We start from the raw sequence: 13,429 nt of genomic DNA, 5'->3' as shown, positions 1-13,429 counted from the left end.
CTATTAAGTTAATGGTTTTATATTTATGTTTAATTGTTTGGCTTTATTTTGTTACTGATTATAATGAATTGTTACAGGTGAACATTTTTTTTTTGCTTGTTAAAGAGCAGAATACAAACTTTAATAAATTAAATTAAAATGTAATTAAAATAAGTAAATAAGGCTGAAAGGGGCTGGAAAAATTACCTAAGTTTTCCTTCTTAGAGGTTTCTCCGACCCCCAATTTAGGGTTCAGCCACAGTAAAACAGAGTAGGGAAGTTTGGACTGCTGCTACCTATGCCGTTTATCTTCTGTAAGAATGCATGTCACGTAGAACTGTGAAAGCATTTTCATTCCTTTTATAAGTGTGACCTTTTGTTTGTTTCCTGCCTACGCTTCGTTTGCAGAGCATGGTGAATGAAGCAGTGTTTGCGAACGGCACAGGAGCCTCATGCATAGTGGGAGAGGGCAGCACCATATCGGAGGCGGTCTTTGTGGAGTTGACGTTCTCCTTCTTCCTCATCTTCGCCGTGCTGATGGGGGTACTGGGTGACCGCAGCAAGAGTGAGCTGGCTCCATTCTCCATCAGCTTCACAGTCATGGCAGCTGCACTGGGGGGGTAAGCAAAACACTGCATCCTCTATGTGTAACGTACATTAAGAGGCACTTGTATGGTCCGGGGGCAACGTTCACACCGTCCATTTTGGAATAAATTCCGCAAGTGCTTTTTAACCGTGGACTTTGAACCAAGTTTCAAAAGCCTAAAGGGCTGTGCACGTTCATTTTGCAATGTGCTGCAGGTACAAAATACTTGCGGTCACTTGCACCTGTTTTATGTGTGAGTGGAATTTTGCTGGAAACGTGCCTCTCCAGAACTAAACATGACCCTGGGAACACCTTCTCTAAATGTGATAAAAAAAAGTCTGCCCATGGTTTCACAGCTCACCTACTTTTTGCTGCATAGACGGAGGCCAAATTAGGTGGGTGAAAAACATTTTACCAACAAAAATGGTAGCCACGTGTAATCCCTGATTTTTCATTCTGGTTTATGTTTTCATTTTGGGGAGGGGGGGATTGTTTTTCAATCTGTTTAATATTTGTTTTTCAGCTCAGTTGTTTTACCAAACTAATAAAAAAGCATTAAATGTGAAAAAAAAAATCCAAAATGATTAAAAAACAAAAAAAAACGGGCCTCTTGTGGCTCTGAAAACCCCCAGGCTGACCCAAAAAACCGAATCTGGCCCAGGTGAACCTGCCTGGAGCCTGCTCAGGAAAGGATCAGGGCTTGCCCAGGGTCTGGTGATGACCCAGTCCCCACTTCAGCATGTTTTCTCAGGCCTTTCTGACCTCGATCCTCAGCTCATAAAACTAATCTAGCTTAGCCAGAGTCTGCCCCCAGACCTGCTTGTGGGTTTTTCCAATGTTCTTTTCAATGATGTATTCTAACATTATTCAAATAGGAAGAGACAATACAGAGTTCAATCAGATTATAATCCAATTCAGAAAACATATATCAAATTACATACTTACATATATAGAGATCGATATTCAGCCACATATATCAGACATATATCAAATTACATACTTACATATATAGAGATCGAAATTCAGCCACATATATCAAACATATATCAAATTACATACTTACATATATAGAGATCGATAGTCAGCCACATATATCAGACATATATCAAATTACATACTTACATATATAGAGATCGATATTCAGCCACATATATCGGACATATATCAAATTACATACTTACATATATAGAGATCGATATTCAGCCACATATATCGGACATATATCAAATTACATACTTACATATATAGAGATCGATATTCAGCCACATATATCAGACATATATCAAATTACATACTTACATATATAGAGATCGATATTCAGGCCACATATATCAAACATGTATCAAATTACATTACTTACATATATAGAGATCGATATTCAGCCACATATATCAACATGTATCAAATTACATACTTAACATATATAGGAGAGCGATATTCAGCCACATATATCAAACATATATCAAATTACATACTTACATATATAGAGATCGATATTCAGCCACAGAGTGGCTAGTTAAGTTAGCCAGATATAGCTATCTGGCTAACTGAATGGGGATATCTTAATGTGAGCCAGATAGGTATATCCGGACAACTTTAGGACACCCTTATGGCGCGAGTAGAGGATAGCCGCATAAATTATGCAGCTATCTCTAGCCCGTCCAGAAATGCTCCCTGCCTATCTCTGAAACACCCCCTGACTTATCAGTTAAATTCTAGCTAGAATTTAGCCGCATATGGCTTTAAATATAGCCGTCCTAAATGGCTTTTGAATATCAACGTCATAGAGATCAGAAGGACTATATAGCTGGTTTTTTCTTACCATTACATAGAAGTTTGATGTACGTTTTTCCTACTGCGATTTCCATTTAATAAGCCTGGGTAAAAAAATATAGAATGTAAGTTTAGCTATGACATTTTTTGCAAAATGCATTGCGAAGCTAATTTCATACGTAGTTCTACCATGTGCTCTCAGTTAATAAGCTGCTTAGCATAATTTTGCATCACAGCAGTTAATTAACTATTAAATAAAATTTTGCATGCATAAAGGTGAATTTTAAAAGCCCTGACCTGTGCCAAACCGGAAGATGTCTGAATATGTTGGACCGGTGCGCGCCAAGTGGATTTTTTTAAAGGTGCCACATACACATGTACTTGCTGCTATATGCACAAATGAAAAGTTCTGAAAAATGGGTGGGGCATGGGTGTAGTCTGGGCAGGGCATGGGCATTCCTGAAATTCACCTTGATGGTTTCCTGGTTCATAGACCACTGCTCTAACCACTAGGCTATTCCTCCTCCCTTTTCTTTTGAGTGTATCATGTCTTTGACTATCAAATTCTATTATGTATTTCATCAATTGTGATGAACATTCTGAAAGAATTGCTTCCCATTTCTTAGGGAGTCCCAAATCATTCAAAGCGGGGGATGGGGGGGGGCGCGTTTGGTCCTTATAAGCCTGAAGCCTACGTGGTACTCTTTTTTAACCTTATTGTATTCCTGCAGTTTTATTACTCCAGCAAATTCATACTTCCTTTCGGATAAGCTATGGGAAGAAGGACTGGGTGGAGGATACAGAGTTGGAAAGGGAATAAGGAGCCAAGGATTGGGGGAGAGAGAATGGGTGGGAGGTATGCAGAAAGAGTGTGGGACTGAGAGAAAATACAGGGTTGGGGGTGGCATGAGGAGAAGAAGAGAGACTTGTTAGAAGGTGAGAGGAAGACTAAGGGGATATTAGAGGGAAGGGTTTATTGCAATAGGGGTTGCAATACATTTTCAGAGCAATGTAGCCTCATGAGAAAAGTTTTGGGAACCCTTGATCTAATATCTTCCTCATCCTCTATGGTAATGAATGCATTTTTAACATTGTGCCCACATATTGCTGTTTGTTTCTCTGCCTTACAGTCTCCTGCTCCACCAGGATGATATTTACAGTGTGTGTAAATATTAACCAGGACTGCGGCTCCTGTACAGTGTGTGCTGCAGTTTCACAGTTAACAGATTATTCCTGTCTTTGGTTTATTTCAGAATGATAGCAAATAAGAGTAAAACAATTTTAATGAATGGGATCCATGTATTCGTCAGGGCAGTCACTCAAAAAAATCAGAACATGTAGCTCCAGTTACTGCTAAATGATGTGAAATGCCAACAGCGAAAACAATGCATTTGGATTACATAAAATACTTTTGCCTTTTCTAGGTCATCTATGCTAAGTTAACAGCTAATTCAATAAGTTACTTTTTAAATACAATACTGACCCTTAGGAAGCCACACTTTTGTGTGAGAAGTCCACGGTTGAACTCTCTGTATAGTAATGGTGTTATCTTCGAGTGATCGCACACTGCCCTAGGGAGTCTACAGTTCTGTAGTGGTTTCCAGTTTCACCCTAATACATGGATAGCCAGCGCCCTTCTGCTCGAGGCCATTAAAAGTAGTCTGTTACTAGCCATTTGAGTGAAATAGCATGGACAGGAATCAGAGTTCATTGTAAGGATGATGTAGATCAAACAACACTGTAGTTTTACAACTAAGGGGACTTAATGGGACATTATGGGACATTCCATTGTTCTGCAGGATCTCCTGGCACAGGAGTGAAAGGGCCTGGTTGATAAAGGGCTGTCTCTCCTTTTGATGCCCATGACAAAAGCTTTTACTGTACAAGTAGATTTCTGAGATTTCCTGTGAGGTCCAAGAGACAACTAAAAAACAGTTACAATGGATGTAGGAAGGACATGGCCCTTAAAATTGTGATGTTTTCAGCAAAACTAGACCAAAGCTAAGAATGCTTTTTCTGGCTTTTTCAGTGGTTCCATTTCCGGTGCATGTTTTGAATCCTGCTCGTGCCTTTGGTCCAGCTGTAGTGGCTAATTACTGGGCTTATCACTGGATATTCTGGGTGGGCCAATCATAAGCCGCCATGTTGGTGACCATTATTTACAGGTAAGGAATGAACATGTGGATTCTAACCTTCCTAGCCCCTCTGAGACCTACCTCAGCCCACAGCAGTGGATGCCGCCTTCCATTCTCTTCCCAGTATCGTGGTCATTGACTCTGCAGCATGCCAAACCCCTGCTGACCCCATCAAGACTGGCAACTCCTGCACCACAGGGCCATCGCAATATTGGCAGATTTATTAAGTTTTGTTTCATTGCCCAAAATTGCATCTAGTATTTTGCAGTAAGTGAGGGTTGCCTGTTATTGAGGGTGTGTCTGCATGGTCTCCAGGCTTTGCACATGCACAGCAGGGTATGGCCCAGACGAGGGCAGCATAGGAATAGGCAAACGTGCAGGAACCCTGCTGTCCCTGCTGCTGATACGGAGCAGGGAGCTGGCAGGTGGCTTGCAGGAGAGAAGGCCCGGCTCAATGCCTGCCTCAGCAGTTGTCAGCAGGTCCCCAAGCTGGAAAGGAGCTGAGAGAGATGACGGGCAGGTGGGTTCTTTAAAACGTGGCTGTGGTAACTATTCTGTTTCCGGTCAGCTGCCACCGCTGCTGAATTTGGCCTTGCATCTTTCCTCCCACACCACACTGTTTTTTGATTTTGATGATTGATTAACTTAATTTTAGCAGGGAACAATTGAAAATCTGTCTAAAATGTATGAAAATAACAACACTCCCTAGTGATATTTTTGATATTAAGGACTAAATGTATTAATTAAAGGGATTTTCCTATTGTAACAAATACAGTAACATAGTATATGACAGCAGAAAAAGACCATGTGGCAGTCTGCCTAGTTATCCTGTCTATACTGCTAAGGATACATTCCAGCTGCTAGCGATCTGTAGGATTTCTCCTTATTTATTGTATTTATCATTACATTTATAATCTGCTTTCCATAGCCTAAAGTGAACAATGCAGTTTATCACAATATGATAACAAACAAATAAAATTCAGTAACAATAAAAATATAACCACATATAGACATAACCACAAAATAGCAATGAATATAATAAAAACATAATATAAGTCTTACAAATCATCACAGCTGTATAATATATCAAACATAGGCCTTTCAGTTTAAAAGCCAGAATAAACAGGTAGGTTGTAAGAAATTTCCTAAAGCTCATAAAATCAGTTATCCAGGACTTTGTTTCTCCTTTGTTCTCTACTGTCTTGGGAAGGAAGTATAGAAGATCCCAATTTAGTTCCCTCCCAGCACTCACCCTTCCTATGTCTAAGCCCAAGGCTCCATAATAATCTAAATAGCCAGCAATACTAGCGTGATTTTTGCCCAAACAATTGCCCCTTAGATCCCCTGCATCGTCTGCCAGATAGACCTGGCTATGTGAGTGCATGCGTTTCCACTAGGTCTTCTAGTTATTCTCATTTGCAGTCTTCCAGAACAGTCAGCTGCTATTTTTGATTTTTATCCAACAGAGCCTGATCTCTAGGTTCCCCTACACAGTCTGCCAGAGTGGATTATATGAGGTCTAGGGGTGGGCACTTAAATGTTGTTTTGTTTTGCTTTTCATTTTGTTTTCATTTTTCTCATTTTGTTTGTGGTTTATTTTGTTTCATTTATTTGAAACATATTAAACAAAACAATACTAACAAAACTCCCCCCCCCCCCCCCCCCCCACTCCACAAAAAATAAAATAAAATAAAATAAAAGGAAGGGGCCAGAGTCTCCTCCTCTTGCTGGGGGAAAAACACCAGCTCCAGCGCTAGCAAATTAAAAACAGAAGCCTCCTAGGCCTTTCACTATCCTACCATGTCTCACCAAAGCACATCCTAAATGAACACCTGTATTTCTGCTAGGATATCAAGTTACTACAGAGCTTGCAGCTTGTCAGACAAACCCAACATAGTGCTTGCCTGGTTTCTGACCTTTCATATTAACCACTTTGTCATTCATTCTGACTGCCCAATCAGGGCCAGTGGTAGGCAGACCACAGAGACTGGCACCCCTGTACCTTCACACATACAAGTAACATATATATATTTGTATTGCTATGTTGTAACACACACACATTCACACACACACACACACACACCGAGCAAGGTACAAATTCTCCTGTCCTCTCATCAGCTGTGGCCCCAGTGACACTGCTGCTCCTTCATGCCAACGCTGTGCCTCCATGCTGGCCTACTCCCATACTGCTGCTTCTTTCCTCTGCCTCCTTCTGGCCCCGCACAGACCACGCAGGCTCCACGTCAGCTGTTTTCCCTGCAGCCTTTTGTAACCCCCCCCGAGTCGATGCCGATCAGGGCCAGTGGGAGCATTAGGCCACACCCCCAACCGTCTGACCCTCTAGGCAGCTGCCCAGTCCACCTAGTGCTTTCAGCGGCCCTGAGCCCGATATTTATGGCAAAGAAGTTAAATTGCAATATTAGAAGTCCTACTGAAATACCACAAAATAGAGGGCCAAAGGTACCACCATACAAGAAACTACAATAAAACTCTTGGATGAAAATAATCTTATTGGTTGTACACCAAAAATGCTTGCACTCGGTGATTGTCAGGAAGGGACACATTTTAATACTGCAAGGGAAAGATACATAAAGGCCTCCCCAAGACTTTAATCACTGGGTAGGCAAAAAAAGTGTAGTTTGTATCTTTTCCTTTTTATCTTTTTTAATATGCAAATAAAAATACATTTCCAGAGTTATTTTTTAAACGTATACTTCCCCCATATTGAGAAAAACACCTGACAGCCATGGAAACACGGGTATCCCAAGTTTGTCTGGCAGGTTGTGATGGTTGAAGCTAGCCAGCAAGCTTGGTTGTTCTACGGTACAAAAAAAAAAAAGGGCTTAGTGGCATTCATCCCTTATAAATGTGGTAACTTCATCATCAGAGCTACTGTTGTTGTTTGCTTAATAATCTTTCTTACCCCTTCAAGGTTCTTGTTGGGTGGAAGGTCTCACCGATTATTCCTAAAATAAAGTGAGGACAAAAGACAAAATCAATCGATTGGCTGCTGACATTTCCCTCCTGCTTTCCTGGAAATGCACCAGAACGTGGACATCCAAGACTAAAAGCTCTTATTTATCAGAGTCCTGGACATACAATTAGATGCGGTGGCCTCAAGGTTGAGAGGAACAGTGTACGCAGCCCTCCTGAGTATTGACCCCATTAGGGACGGCATAGCTTGGTAGAATTAGGTTTAGGTTCCTCAGTGTGAACCTTCCGGATGCCACTGGAAATGGACATGGACAGCCCACCTCCCTGTTGCAGGCTGATGGATAGCAGACTGGTTTCAATGATGAAAGAGATTTTTCAGTGTCATCCAAGGTTCAGTTCTGTTCAGTTCATTTAAATCCAGTTTAGTGATTTTTTTTTTTTCATTTCAGGCAGCAACAAATGCACGTCTTTAGTTTTTCTTGTTGAGCAACTATACCTTCCCTTCTAGATTCTGGTGTTAAGTGTTTCTGGTTGTGATTGACAATTATATTAAGCAAATGGTGTGAGCTACCCTGTAGGTTCAAAAGGATCAAAATAGCCAGTCAATCAACCATAAGAAAGGCACCAACAAAAATTATACCAGCACGGGTGATACATTTTTTAATTAATTAATTACTTTTTGTTTTTGCTTGTCAGCTTAAAATTTGAAAAAAAAAAAAGAAATTTCTGCTAGAGGCAATGAAATTATTGACAGTTACAAAACTATCTATATCTATATCTATCTATATCTATATTCTTCTATCTTGCCACATAAACACAAACACACGCATTATTTATACACAGTGAACCCGATATTAAAAAAAATATAGCCGGATAAGTCAGATTTATCTGGCTAACTTGCGCCGCTGAATTTCTGGCTATGGTCAGCGGGTGACACTAAGGGCCTCATTTTCTAAAGTATCGCAGGCCTGCGATACTTTAGAAGATGAGGGGCGGGGGACGAACGGGGGGCGGGCCTGCCGTAGCCGGCAGCGATCGCACCGTCGCAGTGCGATCGCTGCCGGTTTCGCACCCAATAGCGCCACCATAGGAGGTGTTTGCTATTGGGAGCGAAAATAGGCAGCGAAAAAGCACTTACCTTTTCGCTGTGCGCGCCATCGTCACGGAGTCGGCCCCGGTGACGCCCCGACTCCTCCTCTTCCGGGGCCGACTCCGCCCCCATTTTGGTATCGCACGCGAAAAGGGACATTTCGCGTGCGAAACGTCCCTTACCGCGTGCGATACGTTTGGAAAATGAGGCCCTTAGCCGGATAAGCGATTTATCCGGCTAAGGGCCAGATTTTAAAAACTGCGCACGAGTGTAGATTTGTGCGCAACCTGGCGCGCACAAATCTACGCCTGATTTTATAACATGCGCACGCAGCCGCGCGCATATTATAAAATCCAGGGTCGGCGCGAGCCAGGGGGTGCACAATTGTGCAACTTGTGCGCGCTGAGCCGCGCAGCCTTCCTCCGTGCCCTCCAACCCCCCACCTTCCCCTCCTTTCCCCTACCTAACCCGCACCCCAGCCCTACCTAAACCCCCCCTCCCTTATCTTTAATTTTTAAGTTGTGCCTGCCTCCGGGCAGGCATAGGTTGCGCGCGCCGGGTATGGCTGGCCCGCAATCCCGGGCACAGCAGCAAGTTGCGCTGTGTCTGGAGGCTCCGGCCTGCCCACTCCCCGCCCATTTTTTCAAACCCCGGGACATACGCGCATCCCGGGGCTTGCGCGCATCGCCGAGCCTATGCAAAATAGGCTCAGCGCGCACAGGAGGCTTTTAAAAGGGTTATGCGCGTATATTATGCACATAACCCTTTTAAAATCTGCCCCTATGTTTTTAGCCAGATAACTCAGGAGTCAGTAGGATGCGTTCCAGGGAGGAGTCAAGTTAGCCAGATAAGTTATTCAGCTAACTCGGACTGGACCACAGACTTGTCCTCAAGATAAACAGATAAACTTATCTGGCTATTTTTAAGATAGTTAAGTATACTCAGCAGCACTAACTCTGTTAGTGAACCGGATAAAGTTATCTGGCTAATTAGCTGAGCTGCACAGTTGCTGAAAATGGACCCCCACTATTTTTAGGCACGTTTATGAGATCAAGAGTGCCTGTTGTCGAGGGTGCATCTCTCCGTCTATCCATCCGTATGAATCTTGCAGGGGCCTCTGTGGACAGAGGAGCCGATGCAATACGGTGCACTCAGCTTTTCTGTACTGCCTCCTACTTAATATTGTTGTGATATTAAGTAGGAGGCAGTACAGAAAGCAGTTTTTTCTGCCTTTCTGTACTTTTTTTTGATGCACACAGCTATTAGCACCTGCTCCAGGCAGGTGTTAATAGATGACAGTTAAATGTGCGTCTGAGATGCACATTTTTTTTTTTTTTTGCATCAAAGTGAATGCCTAATAGCCTCATTCACAAGCATTTGCATGTGATGAGCGCTATTAGATTCCCTCCGTGTTGGACGCGCGTTGAATATGTAGTTTTCCTTACTGGTGGACGGCAGTTATGAAAACTGACACCGGGTTTATCGGTGTCTGTTTTCGTGACTCGGCTGTCCGCCGGTAGAAAACGGACGCCGATAAACCTGGCGTCAATTTTCGTAACTGCCATCCACCAGTAAGGAAAACCGATGCCTAGTCTATCGGCGTCGGTTTTTGTGACATCCGTCTGCCGATAAGGAAAACTAACGCTGATAAACTTGGCATCGGTTTTCCTTACCGGCGAACGGTAATCCTGAAAACCGATGCTGGGTCTATCGGCTTCGGTTTTCATGGTTTTCCTTACTGCCATACGCCGGTCATGAAAAGCGATGCCGGGTGTATTGACGTCGGTTTTCATGGTTGTCCGCTGGTAAGGAAAACCGATGCCGACAAACTCGGCATCAGTTTTAGTGACCGGCGTTACCAAGGAGGCGCTAGGTTAGCACCTCCTTGCTAACTCGACCCCCTAATTTAAATATTGCAAGGCGCTCCCCTTGGGGGCAACTGGGGCGCGTTAAGAGAGTGAGCACTGACTGCTCAGTGCCCACTCTCTACATGTCTTTATTGCATCGGCCCCAGAGTTTGTTGAAGTTTGGTAGGAAATTGTCTTCCATGTCATTACTCATGCCAAAGTTCAGCGACATCCTTCAAGTGAAAGGGCCCCTATCGTATTTGGAAAGTGAAGCCAACAGTCATTTCCGACCAGCAAGGAAAATAGAACAGCAAAAAGCTTCTATAGTTACTACTTGTTTTATTTCCATCTCAGTAGATTTAAGACTGGTGATCCAGAAACCAAGTGAAAGGCCATCAGGTGTTTTCCAGTTTGAATGTAATTTTCAAAGGAACATCTGTAGGTAAAGTAGTGCTTTACCTGTATAAATGGCCCTTTTGAGCAATGCATGATCAATACTCACAGAAAATTACTTGCATGCATGTTATGGGCCTGATTTCCAAAAACATTTACATGCTTAAAACTGGGTTTTACATGTATATGTGCACTTTATCTGTGTAAGTGGGCTTTCAAAAATAGCTACAATGTATGCCATTGAATTGTCCATAGGATTTACCCGCATAAGTGCACTTTTTGCACGTACATGGTTTATGAAAACTACTATAATAGTACGTTACATTTACACGTATTACTCCTTTGAAAATATTCCTATATATGCATAAACGTTTTTGCACATAGGGAGAGGAGTTCCTGGGGGTGGAGTCTGGGCAGGGTTTGGACTTGTGTGCTCATTTTTTATTTTAATAAATATCAGGTAAATTTTCAAAGGAGTTATGCATATAAATGTAACATACTATCGTAGCAATTTTCAAAAGCCTGCTTACCTGGGTAAAGTGCATTTGTACATGTAAAACCCAGTTTTAAGTGTGTAAATACTTTGAAAATCAGGCCTAAGGCATGTAAACTCTTCTGGCAAAATTATGCAGATGTAATTCTGTAACTAGCAGTTGTAATTCTGTGCATTTAGTTTTGCTGAGATAATTTTGAAGGCAAACTTACATGGATAAGTTTGCTTTGAAAATTGGTGTAATTTGGGCACTAGCAGCCTGCAAATTAATTTGAGCTGATATAAAATTACTCCCTTTATATGCACTAACTTTCTGAGCTACAGTCAGTGCAAAAGACAGAAATTGTTCTTGCATGTTGGAAATCAAACCACAGATAACACATTTTTGAGCCTCCAGTTTTCTGATTTTGTAATATCCTAGTTCTTGTATCAGTTACTCTAGACCAATACTAGTGTATTTTTGCACAGGTCCACATCATTTGGAAGAAGACAGCCTTGGAAACTCTCCATCATCAACAGTCTTCAGCAACACCAAAAAACATATGGGACAAACTAGTGGGCATTATGCATATTTAATTTCAGCTATTAAATCATGTAACTCCTAATCTAACACTGTTAGCACATAGCTTTGTTGATTTCAATGTTACACTCCAGTCAAGAAGTGCCAAAGCAATACCTGTTTCCCGTTTCTTTTTGAAAGTCTCGTATCTCACAGATTGACTTGGCAAAACATGCGGACATAAAAATCTGTCTTTTGGAGCTAGGATGTATAACTGACTGCATTTTGTGTGGAAATGTTTTTATTTTGCCATAACAGCTTAGTAGTAATATCCCATACTTTTAACTATTTAAAAACAAATTCTTGATTTGAGACTTTGTATATCTTTTTAAAAATTTTATCAAATTTGTACATCATAGCACAGAAATATCTATCTGCTGTATGGATTATTATAAAAGGTCCTCATTTACTATACAGGACACCAGATACATTGTGACTATTGTTTGGATGCATTCATGGTAGACATAAGGGTGACATGTAAATAACCCCTTTGTCTTCTTTGGATAATATATGTGATATATGATATATATGATATATGTAATGTATCATATAGCCATACGTGACTAATTCTTGTGGTGACAAAAATAAAATTTCTGTTGCCATTAGCTATCCTCCAGCTAATGTTTGTTCAACACCATTGTATACATTTTTTTTGGGTTGAATTTTGTTTTTTTAATTGTGGGAACAACCTTGGCAATCTACTGGGAAATACTAATGGCCAAATCCATAGAGCTGTTAGGATCCTACCTATTATGCAGCCTCCCTGCCACCAAAGGTCCCCTTAGAGCTACACCTACTCTTGCTCTAGTCAGAGTCTCTGTGGTCCCATGACTCAGCAAGGCCCAGCATATTTAATCCTGTTTCTTGCGAAGTCCAGTGCCTTATCATTGAGTTAAATCACAAGCAGGTTGTGATACATTACAGGAGGACCTTGCAAGACTGGAAGATTGGGCATCCAAATGGCAGATGAAATTTAATGTGGACAAGTGCAAGTTGTTGAATATAGGGAAAAATAACCCTTGCTGTAGTTACATGATGTTAGGTTCCATATAAGGAGCTACCACCCAGGAAAATGATCTAGGCATCATAGTGGATAATACTTTAACATTGTTGGCTCAGTGTGCTGCAGCAGTCAAAAAAGCAAACAGAATGTTAGGAATTATTAGGAAGAGAATGGTTAATAAAATGGAAAATGTCATAATGCCTCTATATCGCTCCATGGTGAGACCGCACCTTGAATACTGTGTACAATTCTGGTTGCCGCATCTCAAAAAAGATATAGTTGTGATGGAGAAGGTACAGAGAAGGGCAACCAAAATGTTAAAGGGGATGGAACAGCTCCCCTATGAGGAAGGGCTGAAAAGGTTAGGGCTGTTCAGCTTGGAGAAGAGACGGCTGAGGGGGGGATATGATAGAGGTCTTTAAGATCATGAGAGGTCTTGAACGAGTAGATATGAATCGATTATTTACACTTTCAAATAATAAAAGGACTAGGGGGCATTCCATGAAGTTAGCAAGTAGCACATTTAAGACTAATCGGAGAAAATTCGTTTTCACTCAACGCACAGTTAAACTCTGGAATTTGTTGCCAGGGGATGTGGTTAGTGCAGTTAGTGTAGCTGAGTTTAAAAAAGGTTTGG

At 41.6% G+C, this 13,429-nt stretch overlaps 1 protein-coding gene across 1 annotated transcript in view; it reads left to right on the top strand.

The window, feature by feature from the left end:
- The window catches only part of LOC115090801 (aquaporin-8-like), a 43,145-nt gene extending 30,751 nt beyond the window's left edge, over nucleotides 1–12,394 (top strand). The window contains exons 4-6 of the mRNA XM_029600313.1: nucleotides 388–599; nucleotides 4,368–4,503; nucleotides 11,699–12,394. Of these exons, the coding sequence (XP_029456173.1) occupies nucleotides 388–599; nucleotides 4,368–4,431 (276 nt within the window). The 3' untranslated portion in view covers nucleotides 4,432–4,503; nucleotides 11,699–12,394. The remainder of the gene's footprint in view (nucleotides 1–387; nucleotides 600–4,367; nucleotides 4,504–11,698) is intronic.
- The last annotated feature ends 1,035 nt before the right edge of the window (nucleotides 12,395–13,429 follow it).

The sequence above is a fragment of the Rhinatrema bivittatum genome, chromosome 4, assembly GCF_901001135.1.
Source record: "Rhinatrema bivittatum chromosome 4, aRhiBiv1.1, whole genome shotgun sequence".
In the NCBI taxonomy this organism is placed as follows: domain Eukaryota; kingdom Metazoa; phylum Chordata; class Amphibia; order Gymnophiona; family Rhinatrematidae; genus Rhinatrema; species Rhinatrema bivittatum.
The sequence above is the reverse complement of the archived record's forward strand: the minus strand, read 5'-3'. Positions and strand labels throughout refer to the sequence as shown.